General features: G+C 40.1%; 2 protein-coding genes and 1 non-coding gene across 4 annotated transcripts in view; 1 reads left to right on the forward strand and 2 right to left on the reverse strand.

Annotated features, from left to right (window-relative positions):
- The first annotated feature begins 5481 nt into the window (after positions 1-5481).
- LOC112726038 (small nucleolar RNA R71) lies at positions 5482-5589 on the forward strand. The gene has a single exon (XR_003165109.1). It is a non-coding gene; the product is annotated as a small nucleolar RNA R71 (small nucleolar RNA).
- Positions 5590-8576: 2987 nt separating this feature from the next.
- Positions 8577-27711, reverse strand: part of LOC112721392 (ribokinase) — a 28294-nt gene continuing 9159 nt past the window's right edge. Inside the window, exon 5 of one of the 2 annotated variants that reach the window (XM_072206905.1) lies at positions 8577-10207. The gene's annotated coding sequence lies outside the window, so the exon portion shown is untranslated. The remainder of the gene's footprint in view (positions 10208-27711) is intronic. The other variant, XM_025772461.3, reaches the window with a different exon arrangement.
- LOC112721386 (uncharacterized) lies at positions 24830-27651 on the reverse strand. Its single transcript, XM_025772456.1, has 2 exons — positions 25830-27651; positions 24830-25245 (listed from the first exon to the last, which is right to left on the reverse strand). The coding sequence occupies exons 1-2, from the start codon at positions 27649-27651 to the stop codon at positions 24830-24832; spliced, it is 2238 nt and encodes a 745-aa protein (XP_025628241.1).

Consider the following 27711-nt stretch of genomic DNA (forward strand, 5'->3'; position numbering starts at 1 on the left):
TCAAGTGGAAAAGTAAAAGTTAAGGATAAGAGTTTTACCCACTTGAATGTTGTATTGGATGGTAATGGCTTTGGGGGAGAGGTCTCCAACAAGTTTGGTATGGTGATTTCAAGCTCCATTCCCTTGAGCTCTTCATTGATAACTTTCACCTCTTTGCAAGCTTCTTCAGTTTTAACCTCGTCCTCTTGGTAGCTTTTCTCCAATTCAATCTCTTCTTTATTGCTCACCAAGGGCATGGGAGGTTGTGCTTCTTCTTCTTTAATCTCCATCTCTTGATCAACCTCTTCAAAGTCTTTAGCCATGATATGCCTTGGAGGTTGTACACCCTCTTCAACATCAAATTCAAACATCTTGGAAGGAGGTTCTATGACTGGACTTTCCCATGGAGGTTCTGCATCTCCTAAGTCTTCAACCACTTTTTCTTCTTCAATAATTACTTCTTTATCCAGTTGTTTTAGTATAAAATCGTACTCATCCTTGATGATTTTCTTTCCATGATAACTCCTTTCAACTATTCCTTCATCTTCAAGGGTCTCTCCTATCTCCACATTTTGGGCCTCCTCTTGCTCTAGGACAAAATCAGACTCCTCCTTGATGTCTTCCTTCACTAATTCTTCAACCACTCCTTTGACTTCAAGGGTCTCCACTACCTTCATCTGTAGGACCTCCTCTAGCTTCTTATGAAGTATGGATTCGCGAAGATGATTCCTTCTTTCTTGTTCCATATCAATAGCATAACTGGGATCATCTTGCTCTTGGATTGATGGATGTGGGTGCTCTTCCATGGAGGGTGATGATGGGATGGGAGGGTTATTATGTGGTTGAAAAGGAAGTGCACTAAAGCTTGAGGGTTGAATATCGGAGGTAGAGGGTTGGTTCATGCGGGATATAAGATTTTGGAGTGTAGAGATGAGACCAATGATATTAGAGATGAGTGTGTTGTTATCCAATAGAGATGGTGAATATTGAGGTGGTAGTTCTGGGTGTGGTTCATATGGTGGTTGGTGTGGTTGATGTGGGTTAGGGTCACGTGGGGGTGTTTGGTGGTAAGGTGCTTGTGAGTATGGTGGTTCAAAGGTATGTTGGGGAGGTGGTTCATAAGCATATGGTGGGGATTGTTGGTAACTACAATGGGGTCCACCATATTCATCATCTTGGTATGCTCCCTGGAATGGCTCTTGACCATAGTAATTTGGTGGAGGTTGTTTGTCACGGAAGGGTCCACCATAACTGTTGTTTTGACATGCATTGTGAAATTGTCGTGGTCCATAGTATTTTGGAGGGTGTTGTTGCCTAAAGGGTTGTCCTCGTGGCTCCTTCCATCTTTGATTGCTTTGACCTTGATGCATGTTCCTGTTATAGCTTCCATTCCTTGCAATAACATTAGAACTAAACTTGAAGCGATGGGGGTGAGAACTCATAGTAACTAATAAAAATTAAAAATAAAAATAAATAAACAAGCAAAAGAAAATAAAATAAAATAAAATAAAATAAAATAAGAAAAAAAGGTTTGAAAAAGATTTGATTTTAAGATTTAGAAAAGATAAGATAAGTTAGGTAAGAGAAGATAAGTTTTTAATTAAAAAGGTTTTGAAATTTAAATTTTTGAATTTGAAAATTAAATTTTGAATTTTAAATTTTGAAATTTGAATTTTTGAAAAAGTCAACAACATAAGATAAAGATTTGAAAAAGATTTAAATTTTGAATTTTGAATTTTGAAATTTAAATATTGAAATTTGAAATTTTATTTTTAAAATAAGATAAGATAAGATTTTGAAAAAGATATGATTTTTGAAAAAGATTTGAATTTTGAAATTTAAAACTAAGATAAGATAAGATAAAAATTTTAAAATAAAAATCTGAAATTTTTTTTTAAATCAAAACGAAGAAAACAAACAAGAAAAATATTTACAATAACCAATAATAAGGCACACGTTTGCAATTCCTCGGCAACGGCGCCATTTTGAAGAACGGGTTTTAATGTCGGTAAAGAAATTTTATAAGAATATTATCGCGTTGGTAGTATAGTTTCTAAACTAACAGAGAATCCTTTCGTGCAAAAGTTTTGGTTGTCACAAGTAACAAAACCCAATAAATTTATAACCGAAGTATTTAAACCTCGGGTCGTCTTCTCAAGGAATTGCAGGGAAGTATGATTTATTATTGGTTATGAAAATTATATATTTTTGGATTTTTTGAAAATAAGGAACAAGTAATTTAAGTGACGAGGAAAATAAATTAATAATAATAAAACTCTTGGCAATGTATAAGAAATCGAAGTCCTATCCTAGTTATCCTTATCAATTGTGATGAGAATTGGATTTTGCTCCCACTTGTTAACCTCTAACTATGAAGGTAAGTTAAGTGGATGAATCAATTTGATTCCTCAGGTCCTAGTCAATTCCTAAGAAAAGACTAGAGTTATTGGAATTCAAATGAATCAGCAAAGAATTCCAATTTTTAATCAACAAGGAGTTTGATAACTCAAGTGTCTCCAATTTATCAATTCATCAATTAAAACCAAGAACATAAAAAGCTAAATAAAAATCATAAATCTGAAATACCTCAATTTTCATTAATGAAAGAAATCAAATCTAACATGGAAATTCATAAATTAAATTAGAAAAATAAATAAAAAGAACATTGAACCTGTGATTGAAGAAGAAATAAACCTAACCTTTAAGAGGAATCCTAATCCTAAATCCTAAGAGAGAGGAGAGAGCCTCTCTCTCTAAAAACTACATCTAAAAACCTAAAATTGTGTATTTTAAAGTATGATTTATGAATGGATACATTTCCCCACTTTATAGCCTCTAATATGTGTTTTCTGGGTCGAGATTGTTTTTATTAACTTTTCCTTGTCATTTATTTTTATTACATCTTTGTTCTTTCCTTCTATTTGTTATTTCATTTCTCTTGTCTTTTATGTTTATGCACATTCTTGTTATTTTAATTTACATTTAATGCAATTTATGTTTTCATGTCATTTATTGCTTTATTGAGTTGCTATCTTTACTTTTCTTGCTTGGTAGTTGTAGCATTTATTATTTCTTGTCATTTTATCAAGCTTTTCTTTCAAGTATACCGAATTGTCGTCAAGTAAAAACTCACAGTAGAGTGAGGTCGAATCCCACAGGGATTGATTGGTCAAGCAACTTTAATTGGAAGAATGTTCTAGTTGAGCTAAGCAGAAAGTGAGTTGAGAATTGCAAGAAATTAAATGGCGGGAAAGTAAATAGCAGAAAGTAAATGACGGGAAGTAAATTGCAGAATCTTAAATGGGGAAGGGAAGTTTAGCATGAAAGTAAATGGCATAAAGTAAAGAGAATGGGTAAGATCAGAAATGGGGAATTCATTAGGCTTAGGAGATGTTGCATTCTTCGGATCAAGTTCATTTTCATCTCTTCCTCAATCAATGCATTTATTGATCTCCTTGGCAATCTTAAGTGATTGAATTCCAATTCCTTGGTAATTCAATCTCTCAAATCAGATCAATAGCCAATTCCTTGATCTAATTGCTCATGAGAAGAGATGAAGTGTGGTCACTGATTATACCACATGCATTTCCAAATAAAAGTATTGGGAGAATTATATGTCACCATATCCGCCCAAACCCCAATTTGGTCCAACATGAGAAAACATTTCTAGCATGATCTCTTCATCCCTTTTCCAAGGTTCAGAAGATAAGTAAAAATAATAGAAATAATAATATAGATAAGTAAAAATTAGGTTGCCTCCCAACAAGCGCTTCTTTAATGTCAATAGCATGACAGTGGCTCTCATGGAGCCTCACAGATGTTCAGAGCAATGTTGGAACCTTCCAACACCAAACTTAGAGTTTGAATGTGGGGGTTCAACACCAAACTTAGAGTTTGGTTGTGGCCTCCCAACACCAAACTTAGAGTTTGACTGTGGGGGCTCTGTTTGACTCTGTATTGAGAGAATCTCTTCATGCTTCCTCTCCATGGTTACAGAGGGATATCCTTGAGCTTTAAATACAAGGGAGTCTTCATTCATTTGAATGATCAATTCTCCTCTGTCAACATCAATCACAGCTTTTGCTGTGGCTAGGAAGGGTCTGCCAAGGATGATGGATTCATCCATACACTTTCCAGTCTCTAGGATTATGAAATCAGTAGGGATGTAATGGTCTTCAACCTTTACCAAGACATCCTCTACAAGTCCATAAGCCTGTTTCTTTGAATTGTCTGCCATCTCCAGTGAGATTCTTGCAGCTTGTACCTCAATGATCCCTAGCTTCTCCATTACAGAGAGAGGCATAAGGTTTATGCTTGACCCTAGGTCACACAGAGCCTTCTCAAAGGTCATGGTGCCTATGGTACAAGGGATTGAGAACTTTCCAGGGTCCTGTCTCTTTTGAGGTAATCTCTGCCTAGTCAAGTCATCCAGTTCTTTGATGAGCAATGGAGGTTCATTCTCTCAAGTCTCATTACCAAATAACTTGGCATTTAGCTTCATGATTGCTCCAAGGTACTTAGCAACTTGCTCTTCAGTGACATCTTCATCCTCTTCAGAGGAAGAATACTCATCAGAGCTTATGAAAGGCATAAGTAAATTCAATGGAATCTCTATGGTCTCAGAATGAGCTTCAGATTCCCATGGTTCCTCATTAGGGAACTCCATGGAGGTCAGTGGGCGTCCATTAAGGTCTTCCTCAGTGGGAATCACTGCCTCTTCCTCCTCTCCATGTTCGTCCATGTGAGATGTGGTTATGGCCTTGCACTCTCTTTTTGGATTCTCTTCTGTATTGCTAGGGAGAGTGCTAGAAGGGAGTTCAGTAATTTTCTTACTCAACTGACCCAATTGTGCCTCCAAGTTTCTAATGGAGGACTTTGTTTCAGTCATGAAACTTTGAGTGGTTTTGATTAAATCAGAGACTATAGTTGCTAAGTCAGGGGAGTCCTGCTTAGGATGCTCTGTCTGTTGCTGAGAAGATGATGGAAAAGGCTTGCTATTGCTAAACCTGTTTCTTCCACCATTATTGTTGTTGAAACCTTGTTGAGGTCTCTGTTGATCCTTCCATGAGAGATTTGGATGATTTCTCCATAAAGGATTATAGGTGTTTCCATAGGATTCTCCCATGTAATTCACCTCTTCCATTACTGGGTTCTCAGGATCATAAGCTTCTTCTTCAAAGGAAGCTTCCTTAGTACTACTGCTTGCATTCCAGGCAGACTCTGAGAAATCATATTGACTTTTTGAGTCAATATCTTATTCTAAGCCAATATGGCATTCAGAGTATCAATCTCAAGAACTCCTTTCTTCTGAGTTGTCCCATTATTCACAGGATTTCTTTCAGAGGTGTACATGAATTGGTTATTTGCAACCATTTCAATGAGTTCTTGAGCTTCTGCAGACGTCTTCTTCAGATGAATAGATCTTCCAGTAGAGCTATCCAATGACATCTTGGATAGTTCAGACAGACCATCATAGAAGATTCCTATGATGCTCGATTCTGAAAGCATGTCAGAAGGGCACCTTCTAATCAATTGCTTGTATCTCTCCCAAGCTTCATAGAGGGACTCACCATCCTTCTGTCTAAAGGTTTGGACTTCCACTCTAAGCTTACTCAATTTTTGAGGTGGAAAGAACTTTGCCAAGAAGGCATTGACTAGCTTTTTCCAAGAGTTCAGGCTTTCCTTAGGTTGTGAATCCAACCATGTTCTAGCTCTGTCTCTTACAGCAAAAGAAAAGAGCATAAGTCTGTAGACTTCAGGGTCAACCCCGTTGGTCTTGACAGTGTCACAGATTTGCAAGAACTCAGCTAAGAACTGATGAGGATCTTCCAATGGAAGTCCATGAAACTTGCAATTCTATTGCATTAGAGAAACTAATTGAGGCTTAAGCTCAAAGTTGTTTGCTCCAATGGCAGGGATTGAGATGCTTCTCCCATAGAAATCAGGAGTGGGTGCAGTAAAGTTACCAAGCACCTTCCTTGTATTGTTGGCATTGATTTTGTTGTTTTCGGCTGTCATGGTTTCTTCTTCTTTGAAGAGCTCTGTTAGGCCCTCTAGAGAGAGTTGTGTTTTGGTTTCTCTTAGCTTTCTCTTCAAGGTCCTTTCAGGTTCAGGATCAGCTTGAACAAGTATACCTTTATCTTTGTTCCTGCTCATATGAAAGAGAAGAGAACAAGAAAGTAGGGAATCCTCTATATCACAGTATAGAGATTCCTTGAGGTGTCAGAGGAAAAGAAGAATAGAAGGAGGAGGTAGAGAGAGGAGAATTCGAACTTATCAAGGGGGATAGAGTTCGAATTGCACCTTGAGGAGGAGTGTTAGTCCCTTAAATAGAAGGATGTGAAAAGAGGGGAAGAATTTTCGAAAATAAATTAAAAAGATTTTGAAATAATAAAAAGAAAATTTTGAAAATTTGATTGAGATTTTCGAAAATTAAGTTTGGGAAAGAAATTAAGTGATTTTGAAAAAGATTTTGAAATTAGAAATCAAAAAGATATGATTGAAAATTAATTTTGAAAAAGATGTGATTTGAAAAAATATGATTGAAAAGATATGATTGAGAATCAAATTTAAAAAAAGAGAAAGTTTTAAAATTAAAGTTGATTACTTGACTAACAAGAAAGTAAAAGATATGATTCTTAAAATTTAAAATTTGATCCTTTCTTAATAGGCAAGTAACAACTTGAAAATTTTTGAAGTAAATCTTTAATTATAGCAAGGATTTTTGAAAATAGGAAAAATAAACATAAAATGGAAAGAAATTGATTTTGAAAGAGATATGATTGAAAAGATATGATTTGAAAAAGATTTGATTTTGAAAAATTATGAAAACTTGAAAAAAATGTGAATTAAAAACAAAATCTTCCCTCTAGTGTCATCCTGGCGTTAAACGCCCAGAATGGTGCCCATTCTGGCGTTTAACGCCCAAATCTCTACCTTTTTGGGTGTTAAACGCCCAGCCAGGGTACCTGGCTGGCGTTTAAACGCCAGTTTTCCTTCTTCATTGGGCGTTTTGAACGTCCAGCTTTTTCTGTTTGATTCCTCTGCTGAATGTTCTGAATCTTCAATTCTCTGTATTATTGACTTGAAAAGACATAGTTTAAAAATATTTTTTGAATTTTTGATGATGAGAAATAATAAAAATGCAACTAAGATCAAGTAAATAATGCATGCAAGACACCAAACTTAAAAGTTTGTATACTAAGGACTATAACAATGTAAAAATGCATGTAAGAAACAACAAAACATACAAAACAAGAGAATTTGAAGATCAAAGCAATGAAATCATCAAGAACAACTTGAAGATTAATGAAGAACATAATGCATAAATTCGAAAAATGCAAGAAGAAGAAAGTCATGCAATTGACACCAAACTTAAAAATTAATACTAGACTCAAACAAGAAACATAAAATATTTTTGGTTTTATGATTTTAAAATTTTTTTGTATTTTTTTTTTCAAAAACTATATAGAAAAGAAAATAAAGAGAATCAAAACTTTTAATGAGAATTCCAGGAATCATGCAATGTTAGTCTAAAGCTTCAGTCTAAAAAGGATTAGACATGTTTGGCCAAGCTTCAGCAGGACATTACATTCAATAGCTAAATTGATGGGAATCAATCAGCTTTTGTGATGATAAGATCATCACCTTGAAACTCTAGAATTCATTCTTAAAAATTCTGAAAAGTACCTAATCTAAGCAACAAGATGAACCGTCAGTTGTCCAAACTCGAACAATCCTCGGCAACGGCGCCAAAAACTTGGTGCACGAAATTGTGATCATCAACAATGGCGCCAAAGACTTGGAGCTCTCAAACGTGAATCACACTTTGTCACAATTCCGCACAACTAACCAGCAAGTGCACTGGGTCGTCCAAGTAATAAACCTTACGTGAGTAAGGGTCGATCCCACGAAGATTGTTGGCTTGAAGCAAGCTATGGTCAAATTGTAAATCTCAGTCAGGCAGATTCAAATGGTGATGGAGGATTGATAATTAAAAGATGAATAAAACATAAAATAAAGATAGAGATACTTATGTAACTCATTAGTGGATTTCAGATAAGCGTATGAAGATGCTTTGTTCCCCTTAAACCTCTGCTTTCCTATTGCCTTCTTCCAATCATTCATACTCCTTTCCATGGCAAGCTTTATGTTGGGCATCACTGTTGTCAATGGCTACATCCCGTCCTCTCAGTGAAAATGGTCCTGAGGCTCTGTCACAACATCGGCTAATCAGCTGTCGGTTCTCGATCATGTCGGAATAGGATCCAATGATCCTTTTGCGTCTGTCACACGCCCCACAATCGCGAGTTTGAAGCTCGTCACAGTCATCCCTTCCCAAATCCTACTCGAAATACCACAGACAAGGTTTAGACTTTTCGGATCTCAGGAATGGCTGCCATTAATTCTAGCCTATACCACGAAGGTTCCAATCTTATATTAAAAACCCAAGAGATACGCATTCAAGCCATTGCTAGTAGAACAGAGGTGGTTGTCAGGCACATGTTCATAGGTGAGAATGATGATGAGTGTCATGGATCATCACATTCATCAAGTTGAAGAACGAATGAATATCTTGGAGAAGAAATAGACTTGAGTTGAATAGAAAAACAATAGTACTTTGTATTAATTCATGAAGAACAGCAGAGCTCCACACCTTAATCTATGGTGTGTAGAAACTCCACCGTTGAAAATACATAAGAACAAATAATGTAAGCATGGCCGAATGGCCAGCCTCAAAGGTCTAAGGACTAAACGTCCCAAGATGAAAATACAATAGCAAAAGGTCCTATTTATAGAAAACTAGTAGCCTAGGGTTACAGAAATCAGTAATTAATGCAGAAATCTTCTTCCGGGCCCACTTGGTGTGTGCTTGGGCTAAGCATTGAAGCTTCCATGTGTAGAGACTTTTCTTGGAGTTAAACGCCAGCTTTTGTGCCAGTTTGGGCGTTTAACTCCAGCTTTTGTGCCAGTTTTGGAGTTAAACGCCAAAATTCTTAAGCTGACTTGGAACGCCTGTTTGGGCCATCAAATCTCGGGCAAAATATGGACTATTAAATATTGTTGGAAAGCCCAGGATGTCTACTTTCCAAAGCAATTCAGAGCGCGTCAATTGGGTATCTATAGCTCCAGAAAATCCACTTTGAGTGCAGGGAGGTCAGAATCCAACAGCATCTGCAGTCCTTTTTCAGCCTCTGAATCAGATTTTTGCTCAGGTCCCTCAATTTCAGCCAGAAAATACCTGAAATCACAGAAAAACACATAAACTCATAGTAAAGTCCAGAAATATGATTTTTAAATAAAAAATAATAAAAACATAATAAAAACTAATTAAAATATACTAAAATATTCTAAAAATAATGCCAAAAAGCGTATAAATTATCCGCTCATCAACCACTAACGTTGACACTTGGCCCTTCGCAAACGTTACTGGGGTTTACCTTTTTTAATAACGTTGAGAGTACCCCTTTCTCCCTACGTTAGAGTTCACGTTAGAACAGTTAACGTGGCCTTTAACATAGGCTTGCCAAATCTTCGAGAGCGTTAGTGACACTTACCTTTGTCACTAACGCTTTAGAACGCCCCTACTTCCCAACGTTAGAGTTCACGTTAACTAGGTTAACGTGACTTCTAACATGGTATTGATAGCCATCTCCAACGTTAGTGACAAAGGTGAGTGTCACTAATGTTAGCTCATCATCCCTCTTCTCCACGTTAGCTTCCACGTTAATGTAATTAACGTGGCAACTAACGTGGCTCATAGTGGCTCAATCAAACGTTAGTGACAAAGGTGAGTGTCACTAACGTTGGTGATTCTTGCTCTCTCCACGTTAACTAGGTTAACGTGGCTTTTAACATAGCCAATATGGGCTTAGTCCAACGTTAGTGACAAAGGTGTGTGTCACTAACGTTGGCATCATCTTCTTCTTCCACGTTAGAGCTCACGTTAACTAAGTTAACGTGGCTCTTAACGTGGCCAATTGCCCCTTTTGGAACGTTAGTGGCACTTACTTTTACCACTAACGTTGGAGTTCTACTTCTCTTCCACGTTAGCTTTCACGTTAACATAGTTAACGTGGCAACTGACGTGGGCTATGATGGCTCACGAAGGCGTTATTGGCAATCACTTTTCTCATTAACGTTGCAAGCTAGCCTTCATTCCACGTTAGTGGTCACGTTAGCTAGACTAACGTGGCTACTAACGTGGTTCTTCCTTGCTTCCTTTATCCTGAAATCAAGCAATAAAGTGCATCAAAGCTCTAATCCAAGTTATGAGACATGCATCATTCAATTTGTCCTTTAATTCATGCATAATTCTCATAAAATCATGTAAAATTCACAATGTTTGCTTGAATCAAGATGTAAGTGATTATTTACCCAAAACTTGCTTATTTCCTAAGAAAATGCATGAAACTACCTTAAAACCATAAAGAAAAGGTCAGTGAAACTGGCCAAAATGCCCTGGCATCAGCCTTCCAAGTGTTTGACAAAATGCTTGGTTGGATTTTTACCTAGTTTTTCACACTCTTGGTTGGAAAATTGGGTAATTGGGTGAATTTGAGTTGTAGATGTCCATTCCGCATTGTGTGAGGATTGTTAATTGGTTTGCTTTCCTTGACTCTAAGTGACCCACTAGTGTTGACTAAGACTTAGGGATTAGAATCAATTATGCCCTTTTGACTTATCCTCGATGTAGGATTGACTAATTGGGATTAATTCACACACAATTACCATGTTTGTGGTCCACAACTAGGATAGAAATTCTTAATTACCCACTTCTTGCCAAGAGTCCTTTTTATCATTTAATTTCTATTTGCATCACTTTTACTTGCTTTTCATTTAATTTCATGCTTGTTTCATTTATTGCCATTTACGTTTCTTGCATCTTACACTCAAAACCCCAAAAATATCCCTCATAGCCAATAATATGACATTTCATTGCAATTTCTAGGGAAGACGACCCGAGAGTTAAATACTCTCGGTTATAATAATTGTTTTGTATTATGACATCTTTTGAATTAAATTTGATTGTGGGAGTTAGTTGCCGGTTTGGTCTATACTTGCAACGGAAGTTATCTTTAGTGGAAAAATCCAAACCGGTACAAATTCTCACATTATCAAATTTTTGGCGCCGTTGCCGGGGAGTTACAATGGTGTTGTATTCTTGGCTATTGTGCATATGTGAATAGTGTGAATAGCTTATTTTTGGTTGATTGTACATATGTTGCTTGCTTTTGATTAATGTGAATATGTTAATATGTGAATATGTGAATGGTTTGTTTTTTATTGATTGCTTATTTTTGCAAGTTTTAGGAGTTCTTTTTATTTGCTTTTATTACCTTTGGTTTTCATTTTCTTTTTATCCTATGAATTCTCTCCCATTGCATTGTGAGTTTTGTTGCTATTGTGTATAGGAGTTGGAAATTTTAAATGTTTGTTACCTAGATGGAATAAAAGGAATTCACAACAAGAATTGGGTGCACAAGCTTTAGAACCTCAATTGCCTTGGAGAATACAAGCTTGGGTGAGAGCTTCTCAATAAAGTCCAACTTAAGGACTCTAAATAGAAATGCTAGGTGGAGACACTCTTCTCTTTTTGTATATATTTTGACTTAGTTGCCTTTTGTTATGCTTGGTTGACTTAGGATTAGTTTAATTTTGAATCTAGATAAGTTAATTTTGGTTTGGATCATGAATTTATGGGTTCTTGTATGTTTTGTTATTGAGTTTTGATTGAGCTAAGGCTTGGTGCCTTAGATTTTAAAAGAAAATAATTTTTGAAAAACAGGGCATCTGTACGTACGCACACATTCCCTTTTTCGCACTCTCTGTGCGAGCACACAGGCTTGTGCATCCCCACGCCAACTTGCATCCTTTCTGGTAGGAGCGTTGGCACAGTCTGTGCGCATGAACCCCCTACCCAATTTTGTTTTTGTGCGCGCGCACGGACCTGTGTGCGCACGCACACATGATCCTTTCTTAAAAAAAATCATATCTATGCGTGCGCATAGCACTGTGGGCACGCACAACCTTTGGAAACCCCTCTGCTCACAGCACACGCACCCCTTGTGCGTGGGAACACCCCCTCTTTTCCCTTTTGTGCTCCCGGACACATCTCTTGGGCACGCGCACAGACACCAAATTCCCTTTTGTTCGCAGCACCCGCACCCTGCTGTGCGCGCGCATAACCCCCTTTTCCGCCTTGTGTGCATACGCACACGTACCTGTGCGTACGCACGCCCCTGTTTTCTCACCACTATACTTCTCTTCTTCTCTTCTCTCTACTTCTTCTCTTCTTTTCTCTTCCATCCCTCTCTTCTCTTATTTTTGCCCTATTTTCTACTTATTCTTGTTAGTTTTTATTGCTTCTCACTTTTATTTTGGTAATTATATTAGTTTTTGTTTAGTTATTTGTTAATTAAATAAGTTGCAAGTGTTTGATTGATATTGATTGGGTTGCTTCTTGCTTAAATCTTGGCTTCATTATTTTTTATGAATATGTGCACTGAGCATTAAATCTTTGTTTGATTTCCTAATTGAATTTTGAGTTTGATTCATATATTGTCGTGACCATGTGTTAAACTATATTCTTGTGTGGTATTTTGAATTGTGCACTTTTAATTTAGTGAATTGAGTTGAACTACTCATTCATCATGATTTTCAAGTGAATATAATCACATAATAAGGTATATGTTCCTTGTTAATGCTTTGTATTTTTTTCAGTTGACTTGACTTGATTCTTATCAAGACTTGTCACTTTTTGTAACAAGCACCTTATACATGTGATTATTTCATTATTCCTAAGGATGAATAAGTAGTCTTTTTTCATCATGGAATTGGTTATTGTTGATTGTGCCATTTTTTATTCACTTTGCGCTTTCACTTGCACAATCTCACTATCTAATATCTTTTATACTTAATTCACTTTTGTGGTTACCTAGGGTTGCTTGTGGCTTAAGTTTTGCTTCTCTTTACTTGTAACCTAGACCACTTAATTGAGGAACATGCTATTTCTTTTGATGGTGTGGTTTCTATTTTTATCCGGCCAATGTGTTGTGTTCTAAACCGTGCGCATTTAGAATACGCACATTGTATTTTCTCATACCACACTTCTATGACTTCTTTCTCAATTGTTGTTTATATGTTTATACAGCAACCCGAAGCCTCGGTGCCACCAACTGAAGGTGGAGCCTCACATCTCTTCACTCCCGGATTGAGTGCATACACGGAGGACCGTGCAATATTTAAGTGTGGGGGAGGATCCGCAATTTTGGGGCGTAAATTTCTTTTTCTCAACACTTTGCATTAATTTCTAGTTTTGGTAGTTATATTTGTGTGGATATTTGTTTAGTATTTTATTGTATTATACTTTGCTTTGTTTGCTTGTATATATCATAGCTTGCTTATAGTTTTATTTTAGTAAATATTTGCATTTGCATTTGCATGGTAGAGTAAATAAGTTTGGTAAAACAACAAAGGATTTTTAAGAAATCCCTTTTAGGGCGTTCCATTGATTAGATTTGAAAACTTGCTTTTGAACTTGCTTGAAGTATTCTTTTAATGGAACATAGAAAATAGCTTGAACAAAAGACCTAGTGAGATTTAAGCTTCAATTGAGTGGTTGCACATCTTCAACCACAAATTTTGTTCTTGTGTGTTATACTCCTCTTATGATTGTGAACTTAGATTTGCTTGAATCTTTATATCCTATATTTGTTATTTTAAAATGCATTTAGTATGATTGAGGCCATTTTTGAATTGAACTCATTAACCCATATGGTCAACCCTTGCATCTACCTTTGTAACCACTTTTGAGCCTTTTAATTTCCCTTTTGTTCTAATTTTTTAGCACATCATTTGCCCTAAGTGAAAAACCCTTAATATCTATGAATTGTATTTTTGATTAGCTTGGGTTTGAGTGTGTGTTTTAATCAAGTGTGGGAGAAATTCATGGGAAACATTGGTAATAAGTATTTTGGGTTCTCATTGTGAAATTTGGAAAAATAGGTAATCACTCATGCATTCATCATTTAAAACATATGCATCTTCTGTGTGATAATAAAATAAAATAAAAAAGAAAAAGAAAAAAAAGAAAAAAAAAAGAAATGACAATAAGAATGTAAACAAAAGATGCATATGTGTGTGAATTGGAAAGAGGATGCATGAGTGAATGTGAGAAAGAGGATAAATGGGTAGTTAGGTTGTTTTGTTATGTACATAGATTTATATAGGATTAGGTGGGATACTTGAGCTAATCAAAGATCTAATCTATTAGCCCACTTAACCATATTAATCCTACCTTAACCCTAGCCCCATTACAACCCTCCAAAGACCTCATGATATTTGCATTCATTCATCGAATATTAGTTGACTGTTATAAGACTTGCAAATCTTTGAAAAATATGATTAAAGGAGGATTGAGTGATTAAGCCCTAAACACTGAGTGATTAGAGTATATACACATCTGGTGAGGGATTCGATCGCTCAATTCTATGTTTCCATCCCTTATCTTGTATCTTCTTGCAAGTTGTTGAAAGTAATTTTTGAAAACTTCAAATTAAATCTTTGGACATTGAGCATATTGCATTGATTTCCTAGTTTTGGCCCTAAGTTCTGTTTTGGATTCATTGAGATTCTTTTGTTTGTTTTTTCCTAGTTTTTGCATGCATGTAATTAGTTGCATTTAATAAATTTCTTTCCATCCTTATCCTTCTCCTTTGATTATGATTAGCATGAGGACATGCTATTGTTTAAGTGTAGGAGAATTGATGAATCCATATTTAACGATATATTTTGGTTTGATTTGAGTGGATTTCATCACTTAAACCCACATTTATTCATCTAAATAGCATGCTTTTGTGTTATCTCCCTTAATTGAGCCTAATTGTGAAAACATGCTATTTTGTGCTTATTTTAATCATTTTTATCCCACTTTTATCCCATTCGATGCCTTGATATTGTTTGTGAGTGATTTCAGATGTAGAAAGTAGGAATGGCTTAGTAAGGGTGGAAGAAAAGCATGCAAGAGGGAGAAAACATGAAGAAAATAAAGGAGAAGCACACATTAGAGTGTGTGTGCGCACAACCCTCTGTGCGTATGAACAAGAACCACACAGCCATGTGTGCATGCGCACAACATCCTGTGCGCGCGCACAAGAGGAAAATCAGCATGTGCACGTATACACACGTCCCAGCACGAGATTCACTTAATGGAAATCGCTGGGGGTGATTTCTGGGCCTCCATAGACCAGTTTTTGGACTTTCTGAAGCTGATTTTGCCTATATCAAGGAAGGCCTCACTCCATGTGAAGGGGGGGAATTAGGGTTAGTTTATCATTATGTAGGTTGTCTTCTAGAGAGAGAAGCTCCCCCTTCTCTCTAGAATTAGGGTTTCTTAGTTTAATTTCTAATTTCTACTTTTAATTCTTGTTTTCATTTACTTTTCCTTGTCATTTATTATTATTGCATCTTTGTTCTTTCCTTCTATTTGTTATTTCATTTCTCTTGTCTTTTATGTTTATGCACACTCTTATTATTTTAATTTACATTTAATGCAATTTATGTTTTCATGTCATTTATTGTTTTATTGAGTTGCTATCTGTACTTTTCTTGCTTGGTAGCTGTAGCATTTATTATTTCTTGTCATTTTATCAAGCTTTTCTTTCATGCCCTCCAAGTGTTTGACAAAATGCTTGGTTGGGTTTTTACCTAGTTTTTCACACTCTTGGTTGAGAAATTGGGTGATTGGGTGAATTTGAGTTGTGGATGTCCATTCCGCATTCTGTGAGGATTGTTAATTGGTTTGGTTTTCCTTAACTCTAAGTGACCCACTAGTATTGACTAGGACTTAGGGATTGGAATCAATTATGCCCTTGTGACTTATCCTCGATGTAGGGTTGACTAATTGGGATTAATTCACACACAATTACCATGTTTGTGGTCCACAACTAAGATAGGAATCCTTAATTACCAACTTCTTGCCAAGAGTCCTTTTTATCATTTAATTTCCATTTGCATCACTTTTACTTGCTTTCCATTTAATTTCATGTCTGTTTCATTTATTTCATTTACATTTCTTGCATCTTACAATCAAAACCCCAAAAATATCCCTCATAGCCAATAATATGACATTTTATTGCAACTCTTAGGGAAGACGACTCGGGAGTTAAATACTCTCGATTATAATAATTGTTTTGTATTGTGACATCTTTTGAATAAAATTTGATTATGGGAGTTAGTTGCCGGTTTGGTCTATACTTGCAAGTTATCTTTAGTGGAAAAATCCAAACCGGTGCAAATTCTCACATTATCAGTTGGCAGGACTAGGACAATAAAATAGGGATTGCCACGATGGCAAGATCCAGACTTTACGTCATCGCATCATTGGCCTCACGTTTGATTAGGTACGACATGTTTTATTTTCTACTTTATTTCATGCATTGGTGATTCATTCCTGATTATTGTACTTTAATGCGATTTGCCTAGTTTCGATGGACACCATATGAGAATTTCCAGTTACATCTCATCATGTTGACAGAGTGAAGAGACAACTCAGGGGGAAGCAGATCCGACGAACATTGATGAGTTTCTGTTCATGACGACAAAGGGAGATGATGCTTGGTGGCTCGACATGCACCATGACTGGTACGACTTATTTAGGGGACATTACTAGCTACACCACTTGGTGACCATCGATGGCCACCCTGATCCTTGTCTGAAATAGGAATACCTCACATGGTGGCAGCAAGCATGTAGAGTTTGATTTCTATCTGGGGAGGACATCCTAGCTTATCTGAGAGTAGGAGCACCGCCTGCTAATATCTTCCCTGCTGCTCTGGGATAAAGAGATGAATTACAGCCTCCACTAGATGTCCAGACCGGAAACGACACCTAGGAGGCATGCCTGAGATGATGTTCGAAGACTGGCTCAGAGGGTACGCGATTAGTGTGTCAAGCGAGTTGAGGGAGATTATCACCTGTTAGACGAGGAGTTTGAGTATGCACGGCAATCGGAGGATCATACGACAGGCATGGCCACGACCCTCATCCCAGGTAGCTCCAGCACTGCTCATCACTAGGACGATGGAGTTGCCTAGGACCAGACCCAGTTAAAAATTGGCTAATACATTGAAATAAACATCGATGACATGTTCCAAATCGTGGGAGCATCTAGGGATGTGATGGATCAATACGTAGATCGTTATCGAACTCGGAGAGACCATACCGACATACCTAGCTCATCAATAGGTCCAGGGTTTCAGCAGCACATTGATGGTTTTTGGGCTATACACAGGCTCATCCGACATGCGATCAGATGCCATCATTGCATCACTAGACTCCATCACCGCCATCGCATCAGTATGGATCAGCACTGTCATCGTATTACCAGACTCCACCACCACCACCACCACATCCACCCATAACTGGATTAGTACCGCTTCCACCTCCAGCATAACGGACACCTCCCCCTGAAAGCCACCCTGTTGTTCGTCCTTGACCAGCATGACCTCTGAGAGTGACACATCCTCATGGATATGGGATGGGACCCCACTTAGACCATCTTGGCGGCAGGCAAGAGTGGTTAGGTCGTAATTTATGTAGTATTACCATGTGGTTCTTTTTTGTGTCACTATATATAATGTACTTAGGTTATTGGTAGGTCATGTGACTGGTTTATGAAAAATCAAGATATTTTTTGTATCACTATATATTATGTAGTATTACCATGTAATATTATGCTTTTTAAGTAGTTCAGATCTTTTATGTTAATACGACCACTTGATATAAAAGCAAGACGACAAAAGAAAACAGATTTCACATATATAAAACATATCAAAACATACATTTCGCAATATATAAAACATAAAACATACATTCACTAGACCAACTTAGACCAAACATACCAAAACCTAAACCATAAACCGTAGCTCATCACGGATCTGACTGTGGAGCATTAGGACATCCTCGTCTAGTGTGCCCCTTTCCTCGACAAAGACCGCATCTCTTCTTAGTATGCTCCATGGCATCCATCTCATTCTGCAACCGAGTAGAGACCGGTCTCCCTGTTGCCTTCCGTCGGATGGCAGGATTGGGCTTCAGTCGTGCAGCATACTATGTAGGCCATATCTTTTCGTTCGGCATCGGCGAAAACTCCATCTCATAAACCTTGAATACAGAAGTCATCTTATACACGAGATCGACTAGGTGCCCCCACTCGATGCTCGCAACTGCACATGCCGCAAGTGCGTGACAACAGAGGATAATGCAAAGACTGGAATAATCCATAGTCGCATATACGTATATTAAGACAAACGCGATATGAAGTCTGGCATCATCCCTCCATCGGCTCCACCTCCTTCATACTAAATACAGATGTCGTACGATCACAGTGGGTGACTCTCATCATCGGCATGCTCTCCCTGTTCTTCTCTATAGCTACCAGCAGCTATTGTGAAAATATATGTCCAACCTGTAGTTGAGCATGCACTTCGCGACCTTTGCGCACGAATAGGTGTTGAAACCTCTCATAAGTTGCCCTAACAATGACAGCTACAGGAAGGTTCCTCATTCCCTTTAGCACCGTATTATACATTCTAAAGATTTGGCGTCATGTGACCATACCGCCAACCTTCATCACAATGTTGAAGCCATAAATCCTTTCTAAAATGAAGAGCCCATTCTAACATGTCCCGGGATAACCCACCCAAAGCATCCAAGTACCAATTGCAACCCTCCTTGCTTGGACTATACGCTGCATTTATAAGGTACCTCTTACCCTCGGCCGATTTGGACCGCGAGTTAAAGTTTGAAGCCATGTGACATATGCAATAAACATGATGTGCCAAGGGAGGATGCCATCCACTGTGAGGTGCATTTAGGACAGCCCGAATGGCCTGTGATCTATAGAAAAACGACCATGACTCAGTTGTCTCAGACTCGACTAATTCAAAAGTTATGGGCAGAATGTTGTTAATACCATCTTAAGCCACAGCCATTAACAACACGCCCCCGTACTTTCCGTACAAGTGTGTCCCATCCACCGATACAAAAGGCTTTGCGGTTCTTAAATGCCTCAATGCAAGGAGGGAATTCCCAAAAGACCTTATCAAGCTGGCTCCAATCTCCGTCAACTATGTCCTTGTCATAATAAGGAATAACAATGCAATCGTGAATCGTACTTGGGAGGCATTCTTGCAAAGCTTGTAAGAGATCGGCTATCTTGTACCACTTTTCCCAGTCACCATAAATCTGAGCAATCGCTTCTACTTCGCCATCTACATCTTTCGATACGATGGCTTGAAATGGTAACGTTGATGCACCACACTTTGCAACACCGGGATATACATAGATGGATCAGTCTTTATTATAGGCAGGATGACCTTGCAAATCAAACTACTATCTAACTGATCATGATCCTGAGACATGGTTGGTGCCAAATAGGTGTGTGCTCTACCAAACCTACGCACCTCCCTACAAAATTATTCGTACATGTCAACATCCAGTAGAAGACATAATTAACATAATAGCCTTTAATTTCATGAAAACTAACGTGTAAAATATACCTATTCCCCCTATGTTGCTCAGTTTGACCGTTTTTAACTCGTGTAGAGTATCAACACGGCTAGTGCACAGCATCACAGTTGAATTAGACTCAAATCACTCCTTCATCATCGTTTCTTACTATTCCATTGGAATAAATTACAACAAAAAAGAACTGATTATTCTCCATGAGAACAAAGTTGAAGGGTAAACAAAGAGAGGAGAAAGAAAAGATTGATTTGTGAATTGTAAGGGTATGGTTGAAGATATATATATATATATATATATATATATATATATATATATATATATAATTTTTCTCCAAGATATCTAGGGTACAAAGACACCTACAGCATAATACACATATCTAAGGTGCTGAGACACGCATTACATGTTTGAGTGTATCTCAAAGAATGAGCCCATGTTCAGTGTTTACACATTTCTCGGGTACTAAGATCATCTTCCTAGTTTACACGTATCTTGGATGCTCAGTACCCGTTTTCCCACTTTACACGTATCCCGGGTGCACCCTGGATACGTCACGCCATCAGTGTTACAAAACGGGGTCTCAATTCCTGGAATATGATTATTTTCTAATTTCTCTCTTAATACCCGAGATGTGATACGTTGTGCATTTAGGTAATTACTTCATATTTTATGCATTTTCGTAATTTCTATATTTATTTAATTTAAATAAAGAAAATCCGAGATACTGAAGTTGAACAATTACATCAACCTGCAGAATAGATGACAAATTTATAATACTATCACGATTTGAATTTAATTTTTTTCCAAAGAAAGAAAACACTTCCTTTAGCACATTACTTTGAAATTCAATAAGCATTCACTATCATTTTTTTACAAAAGCAATCAATAAAATTCAAATTTATCTCTAATAAAGGCGATTAGCAACAATTAGTGAACGTGATTCTCTTCACCCAATTAATGGACAATCTAACAACAAAACCTCTTCTTACACTTCGCTATGCTACAAAATACTTAGTAGAGAACTAGAGATACTATATACATTATATGCACCAGCTACAAAAACTTTTTCACTTTTTTCCTGGAACATTTTATGGCACCACAAAAAATAAATATTAAAATAGATATTTATCCAGATATAGCTAAACACTGGGTATTTATCATGTGAACACAAATTAAGGGAACCAACCCTATTGATTGTCCATCTGAACTTACCTAACCAAAATTCTAACCTCACTAACCTTTAAAATGCACCAAACTAAATTCAAATCCAAATCTAAGTGTGCTGAAACAAAACAAACAAGCACAAAAAATACAGAATAAACCTTAGGTGCAACAGATTAGAGAGGAGAGAGTATCCAACTTGAAGTGGAGGAGGAGGAGGGACAATTGGCGGCTGAGGCGGGAATGCTGTTGATGCGGTGAAGGGTAATAGCACGATGATCATGGAGAATGGCGGGGGGGGATAGCTAGGAGAGGTGAGGGGTGACAGCGCATAATGATGAGAGGAAGACAAAAATGAGTATTAGGGTTAGGGTTTATATATATATATATATATATATATATATATATATATATATATATATATATATATATATTATTGAAATGACTAAAAAATTTATAGTAAAAATAAATTATTAAGGACAACTAAGTAAATTCACAAATTTCAGAAATTAATGGAGGTGGGATGGGGATCCCTGGGGCTCTCGCGCCTAACTTGGGAGAATTTTGCCTCCATCTCTATTTTCACCAAGAAAATTCTCTACCTTCAAATTCCCATTCGGGGTGGTCCCTATGGGAATTCTCGTGCTTGGGGGAGTTACATAGATATTGTAGCGAAACTTGGCATACTTTAATTTGTATAATTGTACTTAAAAGAGATATTCATGCAGTTAAAAAGAACAAAAAACTCTATTATAAAATAATATTTGGTGCATAATATTTCTTGCTGTACCGGATGTCTCTGGTACGGGTTGAGAGATGGATCGAGAACTTGCGGGTCGAGGCAGATGCCGGATTATTTAACTGAAGCGATGGGGGAGGTACCTGCAAAGACACTCCGACGCTCAAGTCAAAATGGATCTGAGAGGTATAAGGTGTGAGGAATGGATGATTACCTGTAAGGACTTGGGTCCTCTTATTTATAGGTGATGGGAGTTATCTTATCTTATCTTGTTGGGCCAAGATAGGGAAGACGTTTGATTTCAAAAGTCGGTTAGGAGTTCTAGAGGGCCGGTTTCGGGCCTTCTAGAAGAGAGGCAGTTTGGACCCGTGAAGCCGGGTTCGGGTCTACCCTTGGGTCTGGGATCCGAGGGCAGGATCCATAACAGTTGCCCCCGCAGCGGGAGAGCGAGCAAGGTCGGTCTGTCGCTGGGAGATGTGGCTTTGACCGCGGGCTTGGTCTTCAGTTTTTTCTCGGGCGGTCGTTTGGTTCTTCGTAGGGAGGTCGGTATCTCGGCTTTGGCTTTGATTAACGCGCTGAAGGTTCGTCTATCTGTTTTGGTCTGACGCGACTCTTCTGTGTCCACTGCGTCTGTTGCGTTCTTCGAGGCGTGCTTTATTAGCTTCTTTTTTCGAGGGGCATTTAATGTGAGGGAACGTTTTCCTTTTTTGCCCCTATGCGCCTTTTATTGCTTAGGGCTATTTGTGTCTTTCGCTGTCCCTTTTAAAAACCTTTTTGGTTTTCCTCTTTACTTCCTTCGTTCATTTCATTTCACTTTTCGCTCTCTCTTCTGAAGGAAACTGTTCTTCTTCTGTGTGGCGTTTTTGGTGTTGCTTCGAGGTGGAGCTTCTGTTTCTCAGCTTTTTCTCAGGCTTTTTCTGCGTTGTCAGTTGGTTTTTCTCTGTTCTTTCTTGTTTTTCACTCTTGTGATGTTCGTTGTTCTGTATTTACGATGCATTGTTCTTGCCATTTTCCTTTTTGTGCTGCGTTTTTGTGTTTTGGGTGGTGGTTTTCGTGTCTTGAAGGGGCTGAGCACCGCCGTGTTGGTAGCCGTGGTAGGTTTTTTTTCTTGCTTCTGCGTAGGGTTAGTAGGCTGATGGTGGTGCTCCTCCCTGTTTTAGGTATGCACCGGCGGAGAAGTGAGGGTGTGGGTGCCCTGATAGCCCCTTCTAGGGGCGTCCCCGCTCGCTACACTTGGGTGACTAGCGATGTGTGGGGCGTTCGGTCACGGATGACGGAGGATGATCTTCAAAGGCTCCGTGATCAGGGCGCGATTTGTGGTGGTGGTGATGAAGAGAGGCAGTATGAGCTCGTCCTCCCGGATGCCGACGAGCGTGTTTGTTACTTGAACCTACATTCGCCCACTGTGCCAGACTGGATGTGGGTTTACGAGTCGATGTTCACTCGGCTCGGCGTGCGGCTTCCTTTTTCGCCGTTTGTTCAGGAGTTGCTGAGTCGGTGTTCCGTGGCGCCGTCTCAGCTTCACCTAAATAGTTGGGCAGCCGTTCGAACTTTTGAGCTTGTGTGTCAATATCTTGATCTCCCGGTTTCCGTTCCTGTCTTCCTTTTTCTTTTCTTATGTAATCTTCCGTCTAAGGAGGGGAAGCATAAGAAAGGGTATATGTCGTTCCGGGCTCAGCCTCATCGCCGTTTTTTTGTTTGTTTGAAGACTCTTTCCATGATTTTAAGAGAGAGTACTTTAAGGTGCGCCCCGCCCAGGGGCATCGTCCATTTTGGTTGTCGTTAGAGGGCGTGCGCCGGTTTCCGACCTATTGGAATTTCCGTGCCGGGCCGTCGGTTTTGACTAAGGTTACTTATGATGGTTTGTCTCCTGAGGATAAGGACATTGCCAGTGTCTTGTGGCATTTGTTCGGCGAGCGCCCGTTAAATCCTCGAGACATCATGGGGGACCCTGAGGCTTGTCGGACATATATTGGTGTGTGGCTGTCTCTTTTTTGGTTTTCATGTTTGTTTTCCCGTTTTTGTAACTTGATTTTTCTTTGGTTTCTTTCAGTTGAGATGGCTGGTGGTTTGACTTCCCTGGCGCGGCTGAAGGCGGCGATGGGTCGAGAGGAGGGATCGTCGTCTCCTGCTACCCTGTCTCTAATCCCGCCGTGGACTCTCAGGCTGTTTCTCAGGAGGTGGCTTCGTCGGGGGTGAGGGCCGACGCTCGGGCTTCGCCTGGTCCCGTGAATTCGCCTGAAGTCGTCGTGGTCACGGCTGCCGAGGCTTCTTGGAAGAGAAAGAGGCCTGAGGAACCTAGCAGCGAGACTTTTGAGGAGGAGGGTGTTGTGCCCAGTGTGATGGATCGACGTTTTGATGCTTCGGGGTTCATAGATCAGCACTTGATGCCTGGCTCAGAGCCGTTTTTTGATGATTGTGATGTTTCGTTCCAGGCTAAGTCGGTGTATCGTGCCCTCCTCCAATCTGCTGTTGTTGTTCGGAAGGCTGAGCCCGTTATGGCTCAGGTTGGTTTGTTGGACAAGAAGCTCCGCCATTCGCAAGCTGAGGTGGCTAAGTTGAAAGAGCAGTTCGAGGCTGCCGAGGTAGCGAGGGAGAAGGCAGTAAAGTCTTCCGAGGAAGCCGGGGCAGAGATCCTCCGTCTTTTCGAGGTCAAGACTTCGCTTCTTTCCCAACTGGGCGAGGAGCGGCGACGGGCTTCCGACGCGGGTTCTCATGCTGCCGTGCTTCTTGGCGAGCTGGAAGTTTTGAAGGCCGAAGTTGCTGCCCTGAAGAAAGAGAAGACGGAGTTGTTGGCAGATGCTAAGGGTGCGACCGCTGCCACTGAGGAGACGATGAGGGCCCAGGCCTTGGTGTTGGCTCCGGGTGTGGACGTGTCTGTGATGGGGGCTTTCAAGACCGTCCGTGATGGCCGAATTGTCGACCTTGAGTAGTTTTATATCTTGTATTTTGAATTTGCTTTGAACTTGGTTTTTGTTTTGGGTATTTGGTTGGCCGTGGGCCGTGTAACCGTGAACTCGTAGTTTTAAACTTCGTTTAATGATTTTTGGGCCGTTCGGGCGTCTTTTTGTATTCCGTTTTAAGCTGTTCTGTTTTTTATTTTGTTCCCTTTGTTTGGGGTGAGCGGACCGTCGCAAGGTCGATTTTTCATGGATATCTGTATTTCGGGCCTGGGGGGTGATCGGTCCCCCAGTGGTGGCCGTGTTTTTGTTCCGTATTTGGGACACTTTTAAAAAGGAAAAAGAAGATGGAAATAGCTTAATGGAATTTTATTGATGGTTGGACCTCGTTAAAACCCTCCGTCTATGGCGAGAAAGAGTACCCGGATTGTCACTTAGGCGAATTCTGAAATTTAAAATTGTAAAAGGGAAAGATAAGTAAAGGAAAGACATAATATAAAAAGGGTAACCTAGGGAGGTCGGTCTAAGTGTAGTAACATCGTAAGTTGGCGGCGTTCCATGTCCTTGGGACTTCGTCGCCGTTAAGCCGTTCGAGCTTGTATGCTCCCTTTCCGATTGCAGCCTTGATTCTGTATGGTCCTTCCCAGTTGGAGGTGAGTTTCCCTTCTCCTGGGGTTAGGGGACCAATGTCGTTTTGTCGTAGGACGAGGTCGGAAGTTGCGAATTCTCGTCGGATGACTCCGTTGTTGTATCTTAGGCTGATTCTCTGTTTTAGGGCTAGTTCCCTGAGATGGGCTATGCTTCTTACTTCGTCAATGAGGTCTCGCTCTGCTTCTTTGTCGTTACCCCCGATCGTTCTCCGTGGACTGGGGTCTCCTATCTTTACTGGGATAACAGCCTCCGTGCCGTATGTTAATCGGAAGGGGGTTTTCCCGGTAGCTGTTTGGGGGTCGTGCGGTATGACCATAAGATCGATCCGAGTTTGTCCGCCCATAGTCCTTTGGCTTCGTCGAGCCGTTTCTTGAGTCCTTTAACTATTATTTTGTTTGCGGATTCTACCTGTCCGTTTGTTTGGGGGTGTTCTACTGAGCTAAAACAGTGGGATATGCATAGTCCTTTTAGGAATTCTTTGATTTTTTTGTCAGCGAATTGGGTTCCGTTGTCCGAGATGACGATCTCAGGGATCCCGAATCGGGTGATGATCTGTCGCCAGAGGAATTTTCGACATTGGGTTGCCGTGATAGAGGCCAGGGGCTCGGCCTCGATCCACTTAGTGTAGTAGTCTACGGCGACGATGAGGTATCGGAGTTGGCTGGGTGCCGTGGGAAAAGGTCCGACAAGGTCGATCCCCCAGGTGCCGAATGGCCGCTCTGCCGATATGATGCTGAGCTGGTGTGGGGCTGCTTGGTGGATATTGGCGTGCCTTTGGCATTTGTCGCAATTTTTTACTAGCTGCGTGGAGTCCCGGATCACCGTGGGCCAGAAGTAGCCGGCCCGGATGACTTTTTGGGCAAGGGTTTTACCTCCGACGTGGTGGTCGCAACAACCTTTATGGATTTTGCGGAGTATGTACTCCGTGTCCCCTGTTTCGACGCATTTGAGCAGGGGTTGCGAGAATTCGCGTTTGTATAGTTGTCCTGCGACGACTGTATAGTTGGCGGCTTCCCTTTTTGTCTGTTTTTCCTCTTTGGGGTCTTCGGGTAGTGTTCCTTTAAGGAGATATTGTAGGATGGGGTAGGTCGACGATCCTTGGTGGGAGAGTGTCAGATAGGCATTAGCCATCGTGGATATGGACGGTGATTTGACGACTTCCTGAATTAGCGATTTGTTGCCGTGTCCTGGTTTAGTGCTGGCTAGTTTAGAGAGGAGGTCGGCCCTGGCATTACGTTTCTTGGGGACGTGCCGTATGGTTACGTGGTTGAATTCTTCCTTTAGTTTGTTAACTTTGGCGACGTATTGTTGTAGCAGGGGATCTCGTGTTTGGTAGTCTCCGTTAATTTGGGAACTGACTACTTGGGAATCCGTATTTATTTCCAGGACCTTTGCTCCGACTTCTTTGGCTAGGGCTAAGCCTGCCAGGAGGGCCTCATATTCTGCTTGGTTGTTTGAGACTGGGAATTCGTATCGTACTGACTGTTCGATCACAACTCCGTTTTGACTTTCGAGAATGACTCCGGCACCTCCGGAAGTGACGTTCGAGGTGCCGTCAACGTGTAGTTTCCATGATTCGGGGGTGGAGTTTCCCAGTGTCATCTCGGCGATGAAGTCGGTCATGGCCTGTGCTTTGATTGCGTATCGGGGTTCGAACTTGATATCGAACTGGGATAGTTCGATGGACCATGCTAGCATTCTGCCCGCTAAATCGGGTTTTTGTAGTACCTGTTTAACTGCTTGGTCGGTTCGAACTGTCACAGGGTGGGCCTGAAAATATTGCCGCAGACGTCGGGAGGCCGTGAGGAGGGCGAAGGCTAGTTTTTCCAGGTGCGAGTAGCGAGTTTCCGTGTCTTGTAGGACCTTGCTTATGAAATATATGGGTTTTTGTTCTTTCTTCTCGTTTTCGCGGATGAGTGCCGCTGCGAGTGCTTCTTCTGTTATGGAGAGGTATAAGTAGAGAGTCTCCCCTGTTTGGGGTTTGGCAAGAACTGGTGGTTCCGCTAGGACTTTCTTGAAATGTTGGAATGCTTTTTCGCATTCTGCTTCCCATTTAAAGAGGGTTCCTTTTTTCATCACTCTGAAGAAGGGGATTGCCTTTTGGGCCGATGCTCCGAGAAAGCGAGATAGTGCTGTCAGACGGCCGGTGAGCTTTTGGATGTCGTTTATATTTTTTGGGCTTGTCATCTCAAGGACGGCGCGACATTTCTCTGGGTTGGCTTCAACTCCACGTTGTGTGATCATAAAGCCGAGGAACTTCCCTGCCTCCATTCCGAAGGCGCATTTTGTCGGGTTGAGTGGCATTTTGTGCTTTCGTAGGGTGTTCATTATGACCTTGAGGTCGCTGATGAGTTGTTCGCCGGAGTCGGTCTTGGCGAGCATGTCGTCTATGTAGACTTCTAGTTTGGTTCCGGACAGGTTCTGGAATATCTTGTTAACGAGCCGTTGGTAGGTGGCTCCGGCGTTCTTCAAGCCGAAAGGCATGACTGTGTAACAGTACGTTCCGTCGGGGGTGATGAATGCCGTTTTTTCTTCATCGGGTCGCTGCATGGGTATTTGATTATAGCCGGAGTATGCGTCCATGAAGCTGAGGTATCGATGTCCAGATGCGACGTCCACCAACCCGTCGATGTTTGGCAGGGGAAAGGCGTCTTTTGGAAAGGCTTTGTTGAGGTCCGTGTAGTCGACGCACATTCGCTACTTTCCGTTGGACTTTTTTACTAGTACGACGTTTGCTAACCACGTCGTGTAGGG

Source organism: Arachis hypogaea, chromosome 11 (assembly GCF_003086295.3).
Source record: "Arachis hypogaea cultivar Tifrunner chromosome 11, arahy.Tifrunner.gnm2.J5K5, whole genome shotgun sequence".
In the NCBI taxonomy this organism is placed as follows: Eukaryota; Viridiplantae; Streptophyta; class Magnoliopsida; order Fabales; family Fabaceae; genus Arachis; species Arachis hypogaea.